Source organism: Eutrema salsugineum, unplaced genomic scaffold, assembly GCF_000478725.1.
Source record: "Eutrema salsugineum unplaced genomic scaffold, Eutsalg1_0 scaffold_2, whole genome shotgun sequence".
Taxonomy (NCBI): Eukaryota; Viridiplantae; Streptophyta; class Magnoliopsida; order Brassicales; family Brassicaceae; genus Eutrema; species Eutrema salsugineum.
Window position 1 is genome coordinate 11,349,524 of NW_006256829.1, and position 23,455 is coordinate 11,372,978.

Genomic DNA, 23,455 nt, shown 5'->3' on the forward strand with positions numbered 1-23,455 from the left:
TGCAATCTTGTGTTTTTTTTAATAACAAAGCTTAAAATGGGACCTCTATCATTTGTGTGTCAGAGTTTCCGTTTCGGTTTAGATTTTGACCACATTTCGTGGTATCAAAACCGTACCTTTCGCGTTTTGATCAAAACCACTTTTGCAGTACCAAACGTACATATCATTCATCTTTTATTTTGGCTTTGATCCGGAGCACGAATTTTGGTATCAAATTTCTATTAAAACTAAATATAAAAATTATACATACAGTCGTTGAGTTCAAATGTGAATTGGAATACAACTAACTAAATACAACATCAATACAAATTCCGTTAGTATTCAGTTATATGACGATTGACCATCATTAAAATAAAAATAGTTGCATCGCTATTAAATCAAGTAACCATGATTAATTCCCACACTTGGAATATTCAAGATTTCCCCGTTATTTCTTTTCTTCCTTTTTACTTTTACTATTTAACTAACGCTCACATGCCAAAATCGAAATTAATCCTACATTCAACAACGGCTAAGAAGAAGATGCGTCTAGGTCTAACTATAACAAACTGTTTTGGAGCTATGTAAATTTTAAGCTTACTCGTTTTGGCCAAAATTGAGCATAAATGCTTCTTCGAACCCGGGGACGTGAATAAAGTGTTAGCTCTATGTTTAGTAATCTAAACAGGATGTATATTGACATTTGTTTAGTTCTACAAATAGAAATAAGATCACGAAGTTTTATAATGAATCGTAGCAGCTGTTGTGACTTGTGAGTTGTTACTAAGAGCATTTCCACTAGTGTAATCCAATATGGAATCTTTAACAATTATTTAATAATATTTTTGAAAGTTAAGAATAGTGAAGAGACTTATGTTTTTTCCTTCTATTAGTGAACTCTTATTTGGGTTTATAAAAATATATATTATCTGTTGAAGAAGCAAATAAGAGAGACACGTGTGAGTGAGAGTGAGAGCAAATAATTCCGACAAATCAGAGTGAGACATGTGTCTTAAGAGACCGTTTCTTCTGCTCCTTAAATAAGGAGCGATCTGTAGAAAATATAAATTTTTTTATTTTTTTTTAATTCAACTCACCTATGAAACTGTGCCAAAAATCTGTTAAGGAGTTCTGATGGAGATGCTTTAATAAGGCAATAAGGACGTAAATAAAGTAATTAGTTTCTTGCATTTGTTTTTCTTCATTTCAGGTTCCACGAAGAAATTTGCATAATATTACGCCCTTTTGACATATACTACACCCATTAATTTCTACGAATTCATCAACTCGTTAATATATTATATCGTTCAACATAGACAAAAAAAAATCAAAGCTAGTATCCTGTTATAAGTTTAATTATATAAGTATGACTGTATGAGAGTGGTTAACATGTCAAACAATTATATATTAAGATTAATTATATAAATATGTAAGTGGTTAGCATGTCAAATTAAACTATTAATCTATAGACACGTTTTCTCATTATTTAAGTATTAAAATAAAAAAAAAATTAAAGAAAAAAATCATTTTAATATAATTTATTTTACTTCTATCAGTTATGTTTTTACTATATTCACTCTAAGAAAAATAGTGATATTTTGTTGAGATATTTTTGCAATAATGAATAACCAATTTCATAACAAATTTTTGGCAAAACTATGACGACAAACATATCTGTTGCGAATTTTCGATACCAAATTGCAACTTTCTTACGAGCATGAAAAAAATGTGTCTTATAGTTGAGAATTTTTTTCAAAACTCTTTACAATTTTATGTTAAATTTTGGATTAAGAATACATTTGATTTCAAAAATTCATGATTTTTGCAAGACACTGATGAAATGCTTTTAAATTATAAAAATTAAGTTCGTGCATGACAAGACAACTAAATCAGAATAATATAATTTTTTTAACACGTTTGTAAAGAAATTTTCAATGAGTCAAATATTACTTATACGAAAAGGTACAAAACCAACGTTGTAATGAAAACTCTTAATTTTTTTTTAAAAAAAGTATTTCCCATGCATGCAATGATCTTTTGTCGAGTGCTTCTTCCGACTCTGAGTATTAAAAGGCTTTTTTTGTCCTGCGTTAACTTCAACTTTGCTTTTTCTCTGACTATTAAAATAGTTTTACCTTTGCCTATAAAAATACCATACGGACGAACAAATTCAAGACCATTTTAGTCTATTAATATAAGAGTTCTTCTCTGTCCAAAAGATATATCAAACGAAGATCCTCCCAAACAATTAATGGAGATGCCAAAGTTAAAGACTGTCCAAGAGTTGGTTGCATCCGGCGAAGGACTACCGGAAAGATACTTCTACCCACCCACCCACGACGGTGAAGGTCAACCTCTTAACGGTTTGGTGCCGGAGATGGAGATTTCAGCCATTGATCTTAGCCTTATCTTCTCTTCTTCTGATGAAGGTCAAAAAGAGTTGAGTAAACTTCACTCTGCCCTCTCTACATGGGGTATTGTTCAGGTTTGACCCTCTTTGTGATTATTAGAGTCATAAAATTCTATAAAATATATATACACATACATGTTTTGTTGAAATAATTAAATTTGATTTCTCGTTGAACTAGGTGATGAATAATGGGGTTACAGAAGCGTTACTCGACAAGGTTTACGCACAAACCAAACAGTTTTTTGCGTTTCCGACCGAAGAGAAAGAGAAGTACGCGAGAGAGATTGGTGGTTACCAAGGATATGGAAACGACACCATATTTTCAAATGATCAAGCTCTCGACTGGATGGACCGCTTGCACCTCAGGACATACCCTGAAGATCTACGAGAGCTTAAATTCTGGCCAGAAATCCCAACCGGATTCAGGTGATTAAAATCAAAGGATAATAAGAGAATCTTGCTACGTTGATTTTTTTTAATTTATTTTAATACTTGTTTCTACAGGGAAACTTTACATGAATACACCATGAAACTCAAGATAATAAGAGAGCAACTCTTCAAGGGAATGGCTAGGTCATTGAAGTTAGAAGAGAATTGCTTTCTAGAGATGTGTGGAGAAAATTCTATAATGGAGACAAGATTCAACATGTATCCACCATGTCCGAGGCCGGACAAGGTTATTGCGCATAGACCGCACACTGATGGTTCGGCCTTCACTCTTCTCTTACCCGACAAAAATGTCGAAGGGCTTCAGTTCCTCAAAGATGGGAATTGGTATAAAGCTCCAATCATCCCTGATACAATTTTGGTCACTGTAGGAGACGTGCTTCAGGTAATCAATCATGTATATATTATATGACTTTGGAAGGTTGATTGGTGTAGATGTGACGTATAATTTATTTTTTAATTGAATGTAAAATTTATTCAAACAAAAAAAAGAAAACCTTTTTACAAATAATGCATCTTCAGTTTGAGGTTTAGATTTTACATAATCTCTCATGCGTGTTCAGATAATGAGCAATGGAGTATACAAGAGCCCGGTTCATAGAGTGGTGAGTAACAGAGAAAAGGAAAGGATATCTGTGGCAACGTTTTGCTTTCCCCATGCAGAACAAGTGATTCAACCTGTAGAGGGGCTTGTGTCTGAGGCAAGACCAAGGTTGTACAAAACAATTAAGAACTATGCGGAGATCTACTTCAAGTATTATCACCAGGGTGGAAGACCGCTCGAAGCTGTATTGATATGAAAAAAGATTTTGATGGGAAAGTAAGGCTGACCGGACATACCGAGACAAGACGCTTATACCGAACCGGAAAAGTCTTTGAGTCTTTCTTTATTTACTTTCAGTTAATTATTTAATAATGGAGAATGGTCTTCCTTAGTGTTTAGGAGCACCTTTCCTTGTTCTACTTCAATTTCTTGTGTTTTTAATTATAAAGCTTTTAAATGGGAACCTCTACCATTTGTTAATCAAAATTCCGTTTTGGTTTTGATTTGGACCAAAACCGTACCTATCTTCCATTTCGCGTTTGATTCAACCCACTTTTGTGATATCAAACGTACATATCATTCCTCTTTTATTTTGTTTTTGATCCGAACTACGAAATTCAGTCTCGAAGTTCAAATGTGATTTGGAATATATACTTGAGATAAGCAATTATATCATCATAAAAATTGCGTTACTATTTAGTTATGTGACAAGACCACCATTAAAATAATTGAATCGGTACTTAAATCATGTTGATATTCAATCAAGCCAAGGTCACGTGAGAAGCATCTTGATGAATGAGTGGGAATATGTTATATAAATTTTTTGAATACTCTAACTCGTAAGTGTGTGATATATATAACATATTCTGACATTCAAAATATAATTTTGAATAGTCTCTCATATAAATTTCTTCCTGTAAACCTAGGCTGTTATTTCTTTTGTTTTTTTCTTTTGCTTTTACTACTTGACTATAGCTCACATGCCAAAATTGAGATTAATCCCTAAAATATACGTTGCTATGTAAATTCAATTTCGATTGAAAAGAATATGCGTCTAGCCATAACCCACTGTAAATAATGCCTCTGGACAAGAAATATTAATACCTCTTAATCTAGCATTGTCCTGCAAACAACACAAACAGTCACAAATACAGTACTCCAACTTCAGCATTTCTTAAGGATGCTCTCACTATTCCGGCAATCTGACAATCATTATTGTTATTAAACCTAGTGCGTACGTGTAGACTTGCAATGGTAGTACACTGAAATAATACGTTTGCATTATTGCAGTTGTTGATATTAGCTAGTCTCTATCGCATATATATAATCTCTCTCGAAGAGATTAGATTACTCTACAAATAATGCAATGCGAAACTAGACCCCAAAGTTTCTAATAAGTACAAAAGGCACATGGAACATGCAATTCACGACCTCCCCACTAACTCCAACAAATAATTAACCTAATGCACCAAATCAATCAACCACCAATGATTTATCTCAAAATACTAATTAATATAAAACACCCTTCACACGATCTTGCACATGCACATTATATCTAAGCTAAATATTGGATGTCTTTAGAGGGGGAGGAGCGTCTCAATCACAGAAAATTCTAACCAAGAAAAGAAGAAAAGCAAAGATGCTTATGATTGAAACACAAGAAAATTTACTTGTTTAGCTCTCCTTGACGATTTGTGTTTTGCTTCTGTTTCAACAATTTGGGAAACATCATGGGGCCAAAATTTCACGCTTTCATGTTCCCATGGTTCGCTTTTGGTCATATGACTCCGTTCTTGCATTTAGCCAACAAGTTGGCTGAGAAAGGTCATAGGGTTACTTTCTTGCTGCCTAAGAAAGCTCAGAAACAGTTGGAACATCTTAATTTATTCCCAGACAGCATCGTCTTTCACCCTCTTACTATTTTTCCTGTTGATGGCCTCCCTGCTGGCGCCGAGACTGCCTCTGATATCCCTGTCTCATTGGTGAGATTCTTGTCCATAGCCATGGATCTATCACGCGATCAAGTCGAAGCAGCGGTTCGTGCCTTAAGACCGGACCTAATCTTGTTCGACATTGCTCATTGGGTTCCTGATATGGCTAAAGAACATGGAGTCAAGACTATGATGTACAACGTGATATCAGCTAACTGTACAGCTCATGACCTTGTACCTGGTGGTGAATTAGGAGTTCCTCCACCTGGTTATCCTTCATCAAAGGTGTTGTACCGGGAACAAGATGCTCACGCCTTATCGTCCTTCTCCACTTACTACAAGAGGTTTTACAATCGGGTCACCACAGGTCTTATGAACTGCGATTTCATTTCGATTAGAACATGCCAAGAAATCGAAGGTAAATTCTGTGACTATATCGAGCGTCAATACCAGAAGAAAGTTCTCTTGACGGGTCCAATGCTTCCTGAGCCAGAGAAGAGTAAACCACTTGAAGATCAATGGAGTCATTGGCTGAGCGGGTTTGGACAGGGCTCTGTAGTGTTCTGTGCATTGGGAAGTCAAATCACTTTAGAGAAAGACCAATTCCAAGAACTCTGTTTAGGGATGGAGCTCACTGGTTTACCGTTTCTTGTGGCGGTAACACCACCAAAAGGCGCAAAGACGATTCAAGAAGCGTTACCAGAAGGGTTCGAGGACAGGGTTAAGAGTCGTGGAGTGGTTTGGGGAGAATGGGTGCAGCAACCATTGATATTGGCTCATTCATCAGTAGGCTGCTTTGTGAGCCATTGCGGGTTTGGGTCAATGTGGGAGTCTCTTATGAGTGATTGTCAAATAGTCTTGCTTCCATATTTGAATGATCAAGTTCTCAACACAAGATTGATGACCGAGGAACTTGAGGTTTCTGTTGAAGTGAAAAGAGAAGAAACAGGATGGTTTTCAAAAGAAAACCTCAGCTGTGCGATCATGTCTGTGATGGAAAAAGATAGTGAAGTAGGGAACCGGGTAAGGAGGAGCCACGCCAACTTGAAGGAAGTTGTTGTTAGTGCTGGATTATTAACCGGTTATACAGATAAATTTGTTGACACTTTGGAGAAACTAGTCAACGATACAAATCTTGAATGAAATGTTTTACTTGAGTAATGAGTTTGATCTCGATGGAGATGTTGTCGAAGAAGAGAAACTTACGGTTAAGGTTATTTTGCGGTTTTACAACAACAACAACAAAAAGAAAGAAAATTTTATCATTTAGCGGTTTGGTCGCTAAAAATTAGTGTCCCTGATCGCTGGCGACCTTAGATCCCTTGATTATATATCTATGATAAACAAAGACCAAGAAGCCTTTGTATTTGTTTAAGTGTGCAACTTTTCCCGTTGTCTTTTTTAGTTAATTATTACATAGAATCTCGTAAACATATACGGAAGCTCGTTGATATGTGTTGTGTTAGACTAAATAAATTAAAAGTAAATTGACTAATTAATTTTGGTACTACAGTTTGTGTCAGACATTACTAAACTAGCGATTATATAAGTAGAGACTCTTTATTAATCTTATAATTAATTTTTACTTCAATTTAGAAAACAGTAATGTAAAATAACAATTTATATGTATGAATTAACTTAAGGTAATAACCAACCATTGTTAGAAAGAAAAAAAAAACTAAGGTAAAAACAAACATTATATTAACTATTGACAGCCAAAACCAATGTTACCGTTCGGCCTTTTATGAAAGACAGGGGAAGTTTAATCAACAACAACAAAAAATCTAGATAGGTAGAAGTGGGCCAAGTGGCTATCAGCTATGAAAGGGATACCTAAATTTCAAGATATTTGAATACGCTAGATCTGATAAACAATTATTTGGATTTGAAGCGGTTGATACAACTTGATATAGCTAATATATAGTAATTAAAAACAATAGTAAAAATTACAAAAAAAAAAAAAAATTGTTAACTCTGTTCACATATACGCATTCTACTGGATTTGAATTTGGATGGTGACATAATGACGATACTTGTACATATCACTAGCTACATGTGATCATGGTCTAAAATAAGAATATTAAATCACAATTAGAAAAAATTCAATAATCAATTAACATAGAACTAATTTACCCACTAATTCTAAAAATTGTTGGTTCGACTGACTCTTAAAACGGAACCATAACACATACATACTAGGCCTTGAGAGAACGTACGACCCTAAGCCCAAAACTTCTTAATTATTCAAAACAAAAAAAATTACAGTCACTTTTTGCTGATTCTCCATAAAGGATTACAACTAACCTTAAAACAGCCCTTCACATACACCGTCTCCAAAATACATAAAAGGGTGTCCTGTGGAGCCGTGGAGGAATAAAATATCTAAATCACTGAACATTTAAGCAAATAGAAGAAGATCAAAAACAACGAACGCTTTTTCTAACTTCTTCTTTTGGTTCTCTCATGTAGGCAAAAAAAATGTTCTTGTGGTTCGACAACTTGGGAAACAAAAATGGGGTCAATGTTTCATGCTTTCATGTTTCCATGGTTTGCTTTTGGTCATATGACTCCATACTTGCCTAGTTGCGTCTAACCAACAAGTTAGCTGAGAAAGTTCATAGAGTCAGTTTCTTGCTCCCCAAGAAATCTCATAAGCAATTTGAAGATCTCAATCTCTTCCAGACCGCATCGTCTTTCACCCTTTTCTCAGACGCTGAGAGTGGCTCACCCGTCATTAAGCTGCTTTGTGAACCATTGATATTGGCTCATCTATCAATAGGCTGCTTTGTAAACCACTGCGGATTCGAATCAATGTGGGAGTCTCTGGTGAGTGATCGCCAAATAGTCTTGCTTCCGTATTTGGATTATCAGGCTCTCAACACTAGATTAATGACCGAAGAACTCGAGGTTTTGGTGGAAGTGAAAAGAGAAGGAAAATCGGGAGACTTCTCGAAGGAGAGCTTGAGCAATGTGAACATGTCTGTGATGGACAAAGATAGCCAGTTAGGGAATTTGTTGAGGAGGAAACATATACCAAACTGTAGAAAATTCTGGTTAGTCCTGGATTATTGACCGGTTACACCAATAAGTTTTGTATAATCATTGCAGAGTTTAGTACAAGTTGCAAAATCTTGAATGAAATGGCTTGATGTGATCAGTAAGGTATATGAAACCAGACCATAAGTAGTAGTGGGTTTCTCTTGTTGTTCAACAATTTAATTCTTGATTCTAATATTTATATAACCATTAACAAGAAATAAAGAAAATCATCACTTTTCGTATTTCACACAAACTGTATTAGTAAATTCCTTTAGTTACAGATTGTAAATATATTCAGACAACAAGAAATCGATCAAATGAAGATAAAATGGAGACATGATTGAATGTTGGAAACAATTTTTGTGTCAGAGCAGAATCAGACCCACGAGGTTGGTGAAGATCCATGTCCATTGCTCATCAAACAAGCGTAAAGCTCGTCGAAGACCACCACTTGATCATCATGACTCTCTTCACAAGAACCAAGATTAGAATTTTCCACAGGAGAATCTTGATTCGTGAACAGAGCAAGCTGATTCCTCGCTCTCTTCAGCTCATCTTGTAGATACTGAACTTGATGTTCTAACTTTGCCTTATCGGAGAGAGCTGCTTCGAGCTTGGACTGGAGATTGCAGTGTTGGAGCTCTAGAGACTGAGTCTTGGACCTGGCTCGCTTGTTCTGAAACCAGACTGCGACTTGTCTCTGAGGTAGACCTAGCATGTTCGACAGTTCAAGCTTGAGATCTGGCTCGAGTTTCTTGTTCAACGTGAAGCATTTCTCCAGTTGTCTAACTTGCTCTTGCGTTAGCCTCTTTTTCTTGTTTCTGCTCTGACTCAGAGAATTCTCCATTTTTCTCTCTCTTTTTTTTTTTTTTTTGCTTTCTGGTGCTATGTACAACGTTGTGCGTACGGGTGTGTAATATATATAGGCATATGGTAACATTTAAACATTGAAGGTGTTCTATGTAAACCACAAGCAAACAAAATTAACTCGAAACAAATAGTTCGTTAGTTTATAGGTTGAACATATATAATTCTATAGTAGTACACTAACTTATTAGTATAAATTGAAAACCAATAATCTAGTGAAAAAGACTATACAAAGACATAACTTATATAGTCAAAGTTGCTAATGCATTGATAGAACAAAAAAATTCATGGTTGAATGATTTTTGAGTGAAAAACAAATTCAAATTTCTACATTTGTATTTTGAATGGATAAAAAGATTAACACGAGATAGGAGGCGTTTATTTGGAAGGGGGGTCATTCAGGAATCAAAGCTTTGGGGTCCAAAGGCCCAACTAACTGTTCTTTATGGACCCACTGTACTATTCAAAAGAAAGAATTTGGGACTAAGAGAAATTAAATATTCTGATTAATTAGTTGATTAACAAGTATTCTTCTCAAATACATGCATGTATTCACGTGGTCTGGTCGTATCGTACCCACTTAAATTTAATAACATTATCATCTAAACAAAATAATATACAAACAAAGTATAAACTTTATTTTGTTCCTTTTGGGACAATGCATCTTGTTTTACGAGTTCTTTCATTTTCAGTTTGGAATTTCAATATTAGAATAGTTAAGTACTTTATATCTTTTTCAGATACGTCCTGTTGTATATTGTAGACAACGATCTTATACGAATTACGACCACATATGCTGGGCCTTGACAGATTCTGATATGTCCAACAGAATGGGCTTGTCCTTGCCCACTAGGCCACTACTATTATAATCTTTAAACTACTCTAATAAAAAATAACAGTACCCTATATTTGTTAATAATGTATGCTTAAAGAGGCGAAGACAGAAAACAAAAAAAATTAGATCACAAATGATGATAAAGAAAATTTTAAGAAAAGTTTCAGTGTTTCACTAGCACATTATATACCATAAAATTATGTGGTAGTTTTGAGTTTTGTTTTTCCCAACATCAGATTCAAAAGCGTAAAGACAGTTGTACATACATTAACCTCTAGCGCCAATTTTTGTTTTGGCGTTAATCCAGCGCTAAGAATGGTAAATATCTATCATTAAAGGCTTAAATCATTTTGCTGAATCACTGCGAAAAAAAATAATAGCAGTAACTCTATCAATGCTACCATCGACATTTACCATTTAATCTCTGTAGCCACTACTATCCTTACCTCTATAGTTTATTTCAAAACAGTAACTCGCACGGAGTCTAGCTTAAAAGTTTGAACAGGATATATAATTATTTTGTTTCAATTGAAAGTTATGAGTTTAACATTTTTTAGGCCAATTCACTCTTTAGAGCACCTCCAGCAGTCAACTTGCCATTGGAGTTATTAACTTTATTTTATTAATATTTCTGTTACTTTAGAGAAAAATGAGCTTTACAATCAAAAACAAAAAAAATTCTACAGCCAATTAAGAGACAGTATGTTGACATTTGAGCCTTTTTAATTTATTTTAAAATAAAATTGCATATGTTTTTGTGCTAATATACCCTCATAAATCCCTATCATAAATCTTTAATAGAGCTGCTCTTAGACCATATCCATTAGTAAACCCTTCTTAGAGGTTCATCAGCTTATAATACTATTTTTTTTTGTTTTAAGTTTAGGGAAGAACCTGTGGTTTTTTGAGGTTCCATTAGTGAACCCCAAAATGAAGTTCAACATAAATAAATAAAAAAATTAGAAAATTTAATTTTAGTAACAAAATTTATTTGTATTTGTAACCAAATTTTGTTTTTGTATTTGTAAAAAAATTAGAGATAACTACAACATTTCCTTGATGAAATCAAAACTAAGTGTGTCATTGACAATGAGAAACAATCCAAGGAATATCACAAGCATGATACCTGAAGACATTATCCTTTGTTCCACCTCTACAGAAAGCTTCCTTCCTCCTCTAACCGCTTCCAATAATATCAACGCCAAGTCCCACCGATGTCAAAAAGTCTGATACCTCAGGTAATGCGGCATGGTAGAAATGGTTATATACCTGCAGAAACTGAAACAATGGACATACATACGTTTAGCGACAGGAAGTCATTGTTTATGTGTGTGTTAACAATTGATTTGGTTTAGAAGAGCATTTTTTACAAACCTCTCTGCTTGGAGATTTCAGGTTCGTTGAAATCCTTAGATTAACAGCCTACAAACATAGAAACCTCTTTAGGCTACAATGCACAAACAAAATATGGTAATAAAGGATGATGCTAAAGAATCAAGGGAAGAGAGAAACCTCGAGAGCTTTACAGATATTCTCAACTTCTGGCCTATAATTCATCTTCTGAGTTGTTGTGACAATCTCAACAACACCCAAACAAGTACCACTACCTCTTTCAAACACAGGAAGGGCTATTTTTTATTTTCATGATATTTTCCTTTTGAACTTGCACAAAAACGAATCAGCACGCAGCTAAAAAAAAAAAGAGGAAGATACTAACTTGAACCAACTGCAGCGCTGGAGAAACTCATATTGGAAGAACAAGCACTTGGTTGAAGAATATAACAAAAAGAATGATCCTGCAGGGAAACGAATACATCAGTCATTAACACCATATCAGTCATTGAAACTTTGGATCCTGAAAACCATTTCCACGCCTAATCAGAGATAAGCAAAGCATAAACTCATCGAAGAGGAGAACTAAAGCAAACTCAATACTCTCCTTACACCTTAATCAAAGCGCTACTGAATCTAATTGATTTCACCACATCATGAGTTAATTTCTGAAGATCATCTTCTTCTACAAACAAGTATCTAATTATTCGAAATTCAAACCCGTTGGCACAAAGGTCGTCGTAGAGCTTCATGTGAGCATTAGGGAGCTGAGATTGTTGGAGACGACGGCGGCGGAGATCCTCGACTCGCGGCGGAAGGGAGGAGTAGCTGAGCGGGAAAATCATCGGCGATTCGACTGCTAAATTGAGCTTATCTGGAGTTTTATTAGCCGCGGTCAGATCGAAAAATATACAGAGGATGATGAGGAGCGAAGCTCGATCCATGGATGGTGGATTAAGGAGATCACTCGATTTAATTGAAGAACGCCGGTGGTGACGGAGAAGATATGGCGGAGTTAAAACTCCACCGTGGCTCGATCCTTGGATCCTTCGTCGTGGAAGGAACAACGAGAAAACGAGAAGAGAGAGAAAGGGAAAATTGAGAAGAGAGAGAAACGAAAAATTACGCTATTTTTTCGTCCAATTCGCTTCTACCACGTGGTTCGAATACGGGTTCGTCAGGGTTGACGGGAAGTATCGGTTCATCAGAATTAAGCATTTTTTCTTTTTTTTTAAATACAATGTACCTATGAACCTGTGCCAAAAACTTGACGACCCCCTTGATGGACCTGCTCTTAGTGATAACCCCAAATCCACCTTTCTGGTTATGCTGATTTGGTACCTCTCTTCAGATCTCTCTCACATCACTGATTCACTGTCTTACGTACATGTACATTCTGATATTTGGTCCCATTCCGATAACGCTTTCCACACGTTTCGTCAACAATTATTTAAACTTACATATCTGCTCAAAACTATTTGTGTAAAAAACGTTTATAAATATTCTTTTCAACATATTTTTTTTTTTAATTAGGGTTGACCTTATTACAATAAGCTTGTTTTATATCAAAACCTATAAATAGAAAAATAAAATGGAAAGAAAAAACCTTATAAATAGAAAAGAGACACTAAACTTTATTTGTTTCTGTTATCACATTTTGACCAGACCAGATATCAGAAATCAACTATAGAGTTGAGATTCAGTCTTGGCATGTCTAAGATAAAAACATTTTATCCTTTTAAAAGCTTCTTCGATCGAAGATGCATCAGCCGCAAAGGTTATCCTCAGCCAGTTCTTTAGCCCCACCGCAGTCCCTGCTCAGCCACATCCATCCACACACAAAGAATATATATATATTAAAAAAAAAAAAAAAAAAAAAAAAACGACTCTTAAAATGTAAAAATCCATGATAGGAGATTGAAGCATGCAATATCCTTACCAGGAAGAAGAATGACTGACTCTTCTCTAGCTAGCTTGAAACAGAAGTCGATATCATCGCTTACATCTTCGAGTAACGAGAGATTCAACTTAACCTAAACAAAATGCATACAGAAATTAAACTTAAGAACATTTCTTTTTATGATGTCTACATTATTCTAAATTTCTTTATATACTCACCATCATTGCCATGGATCCTTCTGGCTGCTGCGAGGAATCAATGCAAGGAATCTCCTTGATCCATTCATAGCAAATATCCGAAGAGTTCTTCAACGAGTTCAACGTTTTCTTGAAGAATGATTCGTCCGTCTGTTCCAGAATCGTGGGAACTGCAGCCTAATGGAACACAATCAAGAACAATTATATTGAAGATCATCAGAAACAATAGAAGTTGATTTTTGAATCTAACTAATATAAATATACCTGAATGAATGTGGCTGGTCCACCAAGAATATCAAAGTACTTCTTAAACCGCTCGATGATCTGATCCAAATGAACAAGTTCAACCAGTAATTAATGGTTTATTCACGCTCTCTATATAGCCGATTTTGAAAGAGATCACTAACCTTTGGGTCTTTAAACGAGCCAGAAGGATCAGTGGTCACGAACCACCCGAGCCGCCAACCAGGAACTATCCATCTCTTTGATAAAGATCCAAGAGTAAGCACAGGAACTATTGATCCAAACACACCCATTGGCACAAATGGTTTGCTCCCAAAAGCAAGATGACCGTAAACTTCATCAGCAATCACAAGAAACCCTAGTTTTTTCGCTGTTTCCGCAACCTAAAGACACACAAAAGAAAACACAGATTTGTATACATCGAACTCCAAACAACAACCAACATTGGTTCTGTTTTCTTACTCATGTCAAACGTCAAAAGCTAACCTTCATCAAATGGTGGTAACTATAGACATTCCCGCAAGGGTTACCAGGGTTTATAACAACCAAAGCAACTGTGTTTTCGTCTGCAAGACTCTCGACAGCATCAAGATCGATCTCCCATCCGTTTTCTGGAAGAAGATCGACGTAGCGAACCTCGAGATGTCTAAACTTAGCACAAAGTTCATAGATTGGGAAACCAGGTCTTGGAAGAATTATATTTGCCCTAGGACGAGCCAACATTGCCAATGCTACATCAATTGCTTGCGTGCATCCCGATGTGATGAACACATCGTCCTGCGATAGTTTGTATGGAAGATCACGCGACAGATACTCTGCGATTGCCCTGTTTTATTACACAAGAATGTGAGACTTGGTTTGCAAGTTAGTTTTACTCTGTTTTGATTGATCTTATTGTTTTTTTTTTCTTTTGGTTAAATGATCTTATTGTTTGCTTTTTTTTTTGTCTTTTCTATAGAGATTCAGAAATTAAAACACTCCCTTGCAATCAAAAGCTTCAAGACAAGAATTGTTTAACGAAAATCTCTAATCTGAAAATTGAAGGAATAGTTTTGTCCACACAAAAAAATGAATGAGTACTTCAATTCAGTTTGTTTTCGTATTTAGATTTCAGACAAGAGATACGTCAAAAAAAAAAAAAAAAAATCAGACAAGAGATGATTTTCTAGGAAAATTTATCATTCATGTGATTTTCTATGAAAAACAATTTCAAGTTTCAGATTTTTTTTGGTTCTTTCTTGCCTATCTAATCATCAGATCAACACGTAAATTAAGATTCGGTTCAATTTTCCAATCCCTAGGCCGTGTAAAAACAAACTAAAAGCCTAAATAATCCAAAAAAAAAAAAAATCTATTTTATGACCTCGGATTCGGAAAGCAAATTTATTTTTTAAATAATTATTCATTTATTGATAATCCAGGTCGTTTTTAATTTTGTCAACTGTCCAGGTCTTTTTTAACACTTTAACAGGTCTTTTAAAAATAATAATAATTACCAAGTGTTTGTGTCTCCCATTAAACTAAATTAAAAAATAAATTAAAAAAGACCGAGAGAGAGAGAGAAGGAAAAGACGAAAATAACCTTCGAGTTTGGGGAAGACCAACGGTGGGAGCATAACCATGGAACTTGTTGGAGAGAAGAGAATCTGAAACAGCTTGAAGCGAGACTTGTGTTGTACGGAAACACGAGTACAGAGTTGGGTCTCCCATTCCAAGCGATATAACTCTCTTCGCGGCGCATCTTCCTCCTTCTTCTTCTTCCTCGGGGATGCTTTCCATTAACAAACTCAGAATCCCTTTAATCGTGATTGTTGTTGTGCTCGTCGTCGTCGTCGATCCTCCATTCTCCATTTTTCTTTAATTCTGATTATTTTTTTCTCGATACAATTTTGGTTGAGTCTTTCGGTGCAACTCGCAACAAGAAAGGGGTTTTGTATTGATATGAATATGTGTTGAGACTTGAGAGTGAGATTTGCCAGATTGCAGAAAGAAATAAGAAAATAAAGTGGTTAACAACTTTACCACCACTCGTTTTTTCTCTTTGATAAATAATATTATTATTAGGAGGAGTGGTTGAAATAAGGTAATAACACAAAAACAGACAACTAGTCCTCCTCTCTAGTTTATATTATTACAAATATTAGAAAAGAATAATCATCGTTTATATTTGTAATAATATAATTATATAAAATAAACTAGGTATTATATCCGATAGAATTATTTTTATAAAACTGACAAAAGTAAATAAGACAATTAGAAAGAAAAAAAATCCAAAATGAAGTGTGGTTTGGAGATATTCACCATTCTCTCGATTGGAAAAACAAAATGTTAATAAAATGTGGATGTCTTGTGTCCGAATTTGAGGTTGATTCAATAATGGAAAATCTTTCAACGAATGATAAATTTATGAAGCTTTTGCACCTTTTTTTTTTGTCAACCGACACTTTTGTACAATGTACTTTCAACTCTCTGTTGCAAACCCAAATTGCTCGTTTTCCTCTAAAACAACATAAAATCTGTAAAAAACTCGATAAATGACTAGAAGATTCTGGAAAATATGTTTGATTTGATACATCAATCTCGCATGTTGGACATATCAGATATGGTGGGGTATTAAGGTATAACTTATAAGCCATGATAAAAATTGGTATGACCACTTAGCAATCTACTATAGTTGTAAGTTAAATAGCTGTAATGTGAGTCCGACGACCAAAAAAAAGTTTAGAAGTGGTACAAAACTTCTGGTTTGGAAGAATATTCAACAAATTAAAATATTAATTGGTAGATAGTAAATCAACAAAAATCAAATTTTATGGGGATTGGGGTTTTGAACTTTTATTTTGTGGTGATATAGATTTCAACTTTGATTTCGTGTGGATTTGAAACGATTTGATCATAATTTTAGTGGGGATTTAATGTTATACATAGTAATAGTTCTTGTGAAAAAACAGAACGTTAATCCAAATTAAAATGAACCAATAATACAACCTAATTCAAACTATCTAATTCTAGTGTAGATCACAGTCGGACCAATCGAGTGGACTGGATGGATAAGATTTAGAAACCAAGCCTGTTGGTCGCCATGCCCCTGAATGTCCTAAGCATAACCTTGCGTCAGAAAAAAAATTCTATCTGACCGTTGGGAATATAATTGAAACCAAAAACCTTAAAAGAGAAATAGACTCACTATTCTTCCAAAATCAATGGACCTCACTATCTTTATGGTAGATAAGGATTTTTTTGTTTTGGTAAAGTTTATGGTAGATAAGATATTATACGATTAAAAGATTTTATTATGGTTGGTTTGGACTTTGGAACTGATTAAATGTACACGTATGATAAGACAAAGCATGTGAAGATAAAACCAAAAAAAAAAAAAAATTATGAAGATGAGATTACATTCACCACACGTCTTCTTCTAAATCTTTACGTGTCGTACTTTTGGTTCGTAAGCTCCATTTGTCTTCTCCCTCTCCTACGTACCAAATACGAAAATATTTTTGCCATTCGTATTCGTCTCTTAATCGCTGTCCGAATCAAGAAGATCACAACTCATCGAATCAATGTTATATCATAAGGGTATTTATTTGTTTTGATTTTTACTATGATATAGTGTTATATACTAGTTTCCGAAAAAAATTAAATCGAGGATATTTTTTTTGTTAGTTGAAGAAGTTGATAAAGTTTTATTTTCGGTCGATTATGTCACAAAAGAAAACTCACTCATAACAGCACTCAAATTAATTTGGTTAAGTCTCAAACCAGCCAGTGGACCAATGGATAAATGGGCCTGGCGATAAGGTTAAATACGGCCATTTAGAGCCATTATGTATGAACATCGAACCATTTCAGTCCGTTATAAAGGCTCGATCCGGTAAATCTTAACTGTTTTTTCAACACATGTGTTTGCACAAAAATATAACTCACCTTTAGATAAATAAAGGGAAAATTCCTGAAAAATACACCGACTTATTTTTCTTTGGACGTTTAATACACAAACTATTTTGGTTGGATAAAATATACACAGATTATATAATAACTGAACTTTAATACACAATGTTTTGAATTCCGAAAGTTTGACACCGATTCTCTTAACCCCGTTAATCTATTTAACAGATAATATTAACACCGTTTAGTTTTCAAAAACACCGTTTAAGGATAAAAAAATGTGGGTTTATTAAGAGAAAAAAGACACTAGATACCCTTCTACTTTTTTCCCCCAAATCAAACTAAAGAACCCTAGAAACCGAAATCGATTTTTCCCCAAATCGAATTACGAATCCTAATCCACATTATCGAAATCCATCCACGAATTCAAAGTCGACGCGATATGATTTAGAGAGAACCGAGAAGAGACGAAGTCCTGAAGTCGTGAAACGAACAGTTCGAGACAATGAGGTAGGAAATCGATTTTTGATGTCGTGTGCGTGTTTTCTGGTTCGATATTGTTATAGGGTTTAGATTGATGCATGAATTTGCTTTGATTTACCCTTTTATCTTCAATGTTGCAGTGACACTTTCAAGGTGAATCTGTACTATGGAGGACTTATGCATTCGAGTGAGAGTAAGTGGACATACGAGGGAGGATCCGTGAAGAAAAGGTTAGTGGTTGATCCAGATTACATGACATGGTCGATTTTTGAAGAATTCTGTGAAGAGCACGGGTTAGGAGGTGGTGCGGTGGAACAAGTTTGGTACAAGCTCCCAGAGGCAGAAATGGAATCATGTAAGGCTATCTTCTATCTCAGTTCTGATGCAGAGATCCTAGAAATGTGTGCTGTAGCTATGAAAGGAGGGGAAATTGATTTGTTCCTCGAGCAAGTGGTACTTCCGCAAAGTGATCAAAATGAGAGAAAAGGGCGTGATGCTGGTGCTCTACAAGCCGTTGATGATAAGGAAAATGAGAGAGAAGAGTCTGATTCTGATGATGATGATGTTAACAACAAAGCCGTTGATGATAAGGAAAATGAGAGAGAAGAGTCTGATTCTGATGATGATGATGTTAACAACAATGCAAATGAAAATGCTGGTGTTGAGGAAGCAGAAGAAGAAATTGTGCAAGAAAGAGCAGATGATCCAAGGGTTGAGGAGTTTTTTAAAGAAATCAGGCTTAGAGACGATGTTGGTGATGGTGAAGTGTTTGGTGGATTTAGTGGAGCCATCGTGGAAGTGCTTGAACCTGTCGGTGAAGTGTTTGGTGAAGGTGATGGAGCTGCCGGGGAAGTATACAACAATACCGGACAACCTGATGTGGAGTCTGCATTCGATGATGAAGCTGAAATGGAGAGACAATGTAAGGATGCTGACAGACCAGAACCTGCTGTGGATACCGACGATGAATGGGAAGATTTCAGTAGAAAGGAAACGCAGAAATCTAGAGCTTCATACAGTAACGAGAAGGAACCTTACCTGTGGTTAATGCAGACTTTCAGAAGTGGTGAAGAGTTTAAAGACCAACTACTAAGGTATGTCTTGAAAACTAACTTTGACGTCATTCTGTGTCGGTGGGAGAAGAATAAGTTAGGAGCAATATGTACGAATAAGACATGTCCCTGGCGTATATATTGCTCAGTCGAGAAGCCGATAAAGAAATGGATGGTGAAGAGTTAAGTCGATGGACATACTCATATGAAGAGCAGTAAAGCTCGGATGCTCAAACAAGGGATAATTGGGAAGTTATACAAGGATGAAGCGAGGAGAAGGCCTGGTCTGAAATGGACAGACATTAAAGACGAGATCATGATGAGATATACTCTCAATGTATCCAAGTGGATATGTCAGAAGGCAAGAAGAATTGCTCTAAATTTTGTAATCGAAACTCAAAGGGAGAAATTTGCTAAGTTGTGGGATTATGAGGCAGAACTTAGAAGAAGCAATGAGGGTGTAACTACAGAGATTGTTACTCTTCCGCGAGCTGATGGGAAGGCTGTCTTCGATAGGTTCTATATTTGCTTTGCAAATTTGAGAAATAGTTGGAAAAGGTCTTGTCGACCAATCATTGGGCTTGATGGGTCGTTTATGAAATGGGAGTTGAAGGGCGAGATTTTGGCTGCAGTCGGAAGAGACGCTGATAACAGAATCTATCCCATAGCTTGGGCTATTGTTCGAGTAGAGGATAACGATTCTTGGGCGTGGTTCGTTGACAAATTGAAGACTGACCTTGACTTGGGAGTGGGGAATGGATTCACGGTGATCTCTGACAAACAAAAAGGTCTGATCAATGCTGTTGTAGATCTCCTACCAAATGCAGAACATAGGCATTGTGCTCGACATATATATGCCAACTGGAGGAAAGTTTACGGCCAACATGAGTATGAGGATTATTTTTGGGCAATAGCATACAGCTCATCGGTTGGTGATCATAACTACAATATGGATGCTTTGAAGGCCTTTGATGAAGATGCATTTAAAGATCTTCAGCGAATAGATCCTAAGACTTGGTCGAGGGCTTGGTTTGGTAATCATGCCAGGTGTGAGGATGTTTGTAATAATTTGTCCGAGAGTTTCAACCGAACTATCAAAGAAGCTCGAAAATTGCCACTCATAAACATGCTTGAGGAGATAAGGAGGTTAGCTATGAAGCGTATAGCCCGGAGGCGTGTCAAGACTTCGAAGTGTGCCACTAAATTTCCACCCAATATTATGGAGATCTTCAAGCAAAACCGCCAAGACAGTAAGTATTGCACAGTTATCACAAGTAGTGAAAACGTGTATGAGGTGCTAGAGCATGATCAGAGCTACGAGGTGTGTCTTCCAGACAAGCATTGTGCTTGTAACAAATGGGATCTCACCGGAATTCCTTGCCGTCATGCCATTTATGTCATCACCGAACATAACCGTGATCCAGAAGAGTAAGTAATGTTTGGTATTATTTGTTTTTTGTTTTCAGCTTTGTTTATATGTTAACTGAATTTACAAGGCATTTTGTTTTTTTGTTTTTCAGCTTTGTGGATTCATACTACTTGACATCAAAGTGGCAAGATACTTACAAAGACAACATCAAGCCCGTAAATGGAGATAGAATGTGGGAAAAGACAGGAAAAGATCCGATTCAAATCCCTGAGAAAAGAAGAATGCCTGGACGACCCAAAAAGTATGATCGGATTAAAGAGGCACATGAGTCTTCTACAAATCCTACCAAAGTCACAAGAGGGGGAAGGACTATGACCTGTAGCAACTGCAAGCAAACTGGCCATAACATAGGGACTTGTAAGAATGCACCTGTAGTTAACACAGCTCCTAAACGGAAAAGAGGAAGACCTCGGAAGACTACTGTGGTATGTTTTATGTATCGAACTTATAGTTCTATTTCATTTTGACAAGCTGTGTATGGGTTCTATTGGTTTTTGCCTAGGTTGATCCATGGAGCATCGAAAATGCACCCAAAAGGAGGAGAGCTGCAAGCCAATCAACACCAGGTGCTTCCACGTCTACACAAGCTTCTTCCGAACAACAGCCTTCAACTGCTCCACCTGCAGCAAATTCTGGAGTCCGTGGGCGTGGTAGAGGTCGCCCGCGAGGCCGTGGAAACCGTCCTCGAGGTTGTGGTCAACCTACTATTCCTAGAGGTTATGGGTGTTACATTACTCTATTTTCGGGTCAGGTCTTCGACGTTTGGGGATCAAGGGCAGTTGATATGACTGGTCCACCTCCACGAGCACCTCCTCCTCGATATCCTTCAACAAGCCAAGCACCTTCAACATCGCAAGCACCTCGACCTCGAGCTCCTTCATCGTCCCAACCACCTCTTCCAGCTCCTTCATCATCACAAGTACCAACTCGAGCTCCTTCATCATCACAACCACCTCCTCGCGCTCCTTGGTTGTAGGATCATTTCTATCTTTGGTTTAACATTTTTAGGATCATCTCTATCTTTGTTTGGTGTGGTTTTTGGACTTAATTCTCTTATTTTGGAGGTGAATGCTGTTTTAAGCAACAGCCTTCTTCGGTTATGACTTATATTTATGCACTCTTGTTTTGGAACAAAATGCTATTTTAAGCATGTATCACTCGGTAATGGCTTCTATGTATGCACTCTGTTATGGTTCTTATGTTTGGTTTCTTTTTCAATTTTTGTTCATTTCTTTCCTTTACACCTCTAGTGAAGCTTCAGATGCATTAGAAAACACTGGCAATGCATTCAACAAAACAAAAACCATTACAAGGGATTCCAAACAACAACACAAGAGTTCAACTTAAACCATTAAAACCAAACAGAAAGGAACAACTTAACATTCAAACTACAAAGCTAAGTCTTCGACATTTTAATGATCATAGCCGTAACTATGATGAATCCACCCCACGAAAGTACCACAAATTGGCGGAGCAATTTTTCCCTTTCTTTGGATGCCATAGCTTCGTGTTCAAGCTTCTTCATCTCTTCATAGTTCTTCTTCCATGTTTCCGATTTCACCATGACTGAGTCACCTGTGGTTGCACTTAAACCTTGTTGTTTCACTTCTCTAAGATCTTTAATTTCTTCTTTTAGCCGACGAATCTGATCTCGGGCTTCCAATAAACTCACCTTCTGCCACCCATTTGGCTTCTCTTTATCTGCCCAAGTCAAAAATCCATGAACATTGCATTTGAAAAATCTTCTCCCCGGATTTTCGTCTGTCCATGATTTAGACATCCAAGTCGGTCTGCTGCAGTGACAGAGAGGACCATCATTCTTCTGGTTAAAGCTCTGACAGAGAGAGTTCGCATCTGACCCTGAATTTTGGCTTTCCATTTTCGATTTTAGGTTGAGAGAGAGAAGACTCAAATTAGGGTTCTTTAGTTTGATTTGGGGGAAAAAAGTAGAAGGGTATCTAGTGTCTTTTTTCTCTTAATAAACCCACGTTTTTTTTTATCCTTAAACGGTGTTTTTGAAAACTAAACGGTGTTAATATTATCTGTTAAACAGATTAACGGGGTTAAGAGAATCGGTGTCAAACTTTCGGAATTCAAAACATCGTGTATTAAAGTTCAGTTATTATATAATCTGTGTATATTTCATCCAACCAAAATAGTTTGTGTATTAAACGTCCAAAGAAAAATAAGTTGGTATATTTTTCAGGAATTTTCCCATAAATAAAGTACATCCTACAATATTTGAAACATTACATAATTATATATAAAGGTTAAACAAAAAATTAATTTTAAGAAATAAAAGCAAAGAAGTATAGCCAATTAAAGATATACTGCAACCCGGAGCAGTTTCAGAAAAAGTACCGGTTAGCCTCCATATTTGGAATGGTTCCGATATTGATTCTAGTTCTATACTATTTGTCTATTACAGATAAAATAAACCGGATTAATCTGAAGTTAAATAAGCATGCAATCTGATGTCAACAAATATATATTTCCATGCAGTCTTAAATAAGATAAATAAACAAGAGAAAGGACCACGAACTCGACGTTACTCGATAGACAATACAATCCAAGTAAGTAAGTAACTTCAGTCCTGCTGCTTTTTTTTCTTTGTAGTAGGAGATGTGCAATTTAAGAAATGAAAGTAAAAATATTGGAAAATACGCAAATTCTGCTATCTGCGTACGTATAGCATTTCTCTATACAATATACATATAATTGAAATGTATATATGGGATTGTACTTGTAGTATATGGTTTTGAAGAGTGAAGACGTGTTGCATCAACTTACAAAAGAAAAGGAAAAAAGAGAGACGTTGCATCAACAGCTATGAGGTTTTAGGTGTAAGGCTATCAAAGGGGACCAAGAGGAAATCACCA

At 36.0% G+C, this 23,455-nt stretch overlaps 6 protein-coding genes across 10 annotated transcripts; 2 read left to right on the forward strand and 4 right to left on the reverse strand.

Annotated features, from left to right (window-relative positions):
• Positions 1–2,156: 2,156 nt before the first annotated feature.
• Positions 2,157–3,778, forward strand: LOC18017575 (codeine O-demethylase). The gene is made up of 4 exons (XM_006401572.2): positions 2,157–2,464; positions 2,568–2,815; positions 2,894–3,221; positions 3,400–3,778. The coding sequence occupies exons 1-4, from the start codon at positions 2,231–2,233 to the stop codon at positions 3,634–3,636; spliced, it is 1,047 nt and encodes a 348-aa protein (XP_006401635.1). The 5' UTR covers positions 2,157–2,230; the 3' UTR covers positions 3,637–3,778.
• Positions 3,779–5,104: 1,326 nt separating this feature from the next.
• On the forward strand, positions 5,105–6,454 carry LOC18017576 (UDP-glycosyltransferase 79B9). The gene has a single exon (XM_006401573.2). The coding sequence runs from the start codon at positions 5,111–5,113 to the stop codon at positions 6,452–6,454; it is 1,344 nt and encodes a 447-aa protein (XP_006401636.1). The 5' UTR covers positions 5,105–5,110.
• Positions 6,455–8,726: 2,272 nt separating this feature from the next.
• On the reverse strand, positions 8,727–9,197 carry LOC18017577 (homeobox-leucine zipper protein ATHB-52). Its single transcript, XM_006401574.1, has one exon. The coding sequence runs from the start codon at positions 9,195–9,197 to the stop codon at positions 8,727–8,729; it is 471 nt and encodes a 156-aa protein (XP_006401637.1).
• A 1,827-nt stretch (positions 9,198–11,024) lies between these two features.
• On the reverse strand, positions 11,025–12,637 carry LOC18016970 (protein NLP2). Of its 5 annotated transcripts, none has more exons than XM_024156673.1 (5): positions 12,105–12,634; positions 11,770–11,848; positions 11,565–11,659; positions 11,427–11,474; positions 11,025–11,330 (listed from the first exon to the last, which is right to left on the reverse strand). In XM_024156673.1, the coding sequence occupies exons 2-5, from the start codon at positions 11,798–11,800 to the stop codon at positions 11,229–11,231; spliced, it is 276 nt and encodes a 91-aa protein (XP_024012441.1). In that variant the 5' UTR covers positions 11,801–11,848; positions 12,105–12,634; the 3' UTR covers positions 11,025–11,228. The 5 variants fall into 5 exon arrangements, 4 of the variants coding, with proteins under 4 accessions (XP_024012441.1, XP_024012439.1, XP_024012440.1 ...); XM_024156671.1 differs by having other exon boundaries at positions 11,565–11,680; XR_002899656.1 differs by having other exon boundaries at positions 11,427–11,661; positions 12,105–12,637.
• Positions 12,638–12,869: 232 nt separating this feature from the next.
• LOC18016972 (probable aminotransferase TAT2) lies at positions 12,870–15,707 on the reverse strand. The gene is made up of 7 exons (XM_006401577.2): positions 15,307–15,707; positions 14,211–14,550; positions 13,889–14,107; positions 13,746–13,805; positions 13,503–13,658; positions 13,324–13,417; positions 12,870–13,198 (listed from the first exon to the last, which is right to left on the reverse strand). The coding sequence occupies exons 1-7, from the start codon at positions 15,573–15,575 to the stop codon at positions 13,065–13,067; spliced, it is 1,272 nt and encodes a 423-aa protein (XP_006401640.1). The 5' UTR covers positions 15,576–15,707; the 3' UTR covers positions 12,870–13,064.
• Positions 15,708–21,972: 6,265 nt separating this feature from the next.
• LOC112086487 lies at positions 21,973–22,455 on the reverse strand. The gene has a single exon (XM_024155440.1). The coding sequence runs from the start codon at positions 22,453–22,455 to the stop codon at positions 21,973–21,975; it is 483 nt and encodes a 160-aa protein (XP_024011208.1).
• Positions 22,456–23,455: the final 1,000 nt, after the last annotated feature.

Bases quoted from the DNA above. Each gene is read 5' to 3' on its own strand.
- LOC18017575 (XM_006401572.2), top strand. From the start codon at position 2,231: ATGGAGATGCCAAAGTTAAAGACTGTCCAAGAGTTGGTTGCATCCGGC. The intron at 2,465-2,567 runs GTTTGACCCTCT...TCGTTGAACTAG, and splicing joins CTACATGGGGTATTGTTCAG to GTGATGAATAATGGGGTTAC. The intron at 2,816-2,893 runs GTGATTAAAATC...TTGTTTCTACAG, and splicing joins GAAATCCCAACCGGATTCAG to GGAAACTTTACATGAATACA.
- LOC18017576 (XM_006401573.2), top strand. From the start codon at position 5,111: ATGGGGCCAAAATTTCACGCTTTCATGTTCCCATGGTTCGCTTTTGGT.
- LOC18017577 (XM_006401574.1), bottom strand. From the start codon at position 9,197: ATGGAGAATTCTCTGAGTCAGAGCAGAAACAAGAAAAAGAGGCTAACG.
- LOC18016970 (XM_024156670.1), bottom strand. From the start codon at position 11,893: ATGACTGATATGGTGTTAATGACTGATGTATTCGTTTCCCTGCAGGAT. The intron at 11,475-11,564 runs GTTTCTCTCTTC...CTATGTTTGTAG, and splicing joins ATATCTGTAAAGCTCTCGAG to GCTGTTAATCTAAGGATTTC. The intron at 11,331-11,426 runs GTTTGTAAAAAA...CCATTGTTTCAG, and splicing joins TGAAATCTCCAAGCAGAGAG to TTTCTGCAGGTATATAACCA.
- LOC18016972 (XM_006401577.2), bottom strand. From the start codon at position 15,575: ATGGAGAATGGAGGATCGACGACGACGACGAGCACAACAACAATCACG. The intron at 14,108-14,210 runs GTTAGCTTTTGA...GTGTGTCTTTAG, and splicing joins GTTACCACCATTTGATGAAG to GTTGCGGAAACAGCGAAAAA. The intron at 13,806-13,888 runs GTTAGTGATCTC...CATTTGGATCAG, and splicing joins GCTCGTTTAAAGACCCAAAG to ATCATCGAGCGGTTTAAGAA.
- LOC112086487 (XM_024155440.1), bottom strand. From the start codon at position 22,455: ATGGAAAGCCAAAATTCAGGGTCAGATGCGAACTCTCTCTGTCAGAGC.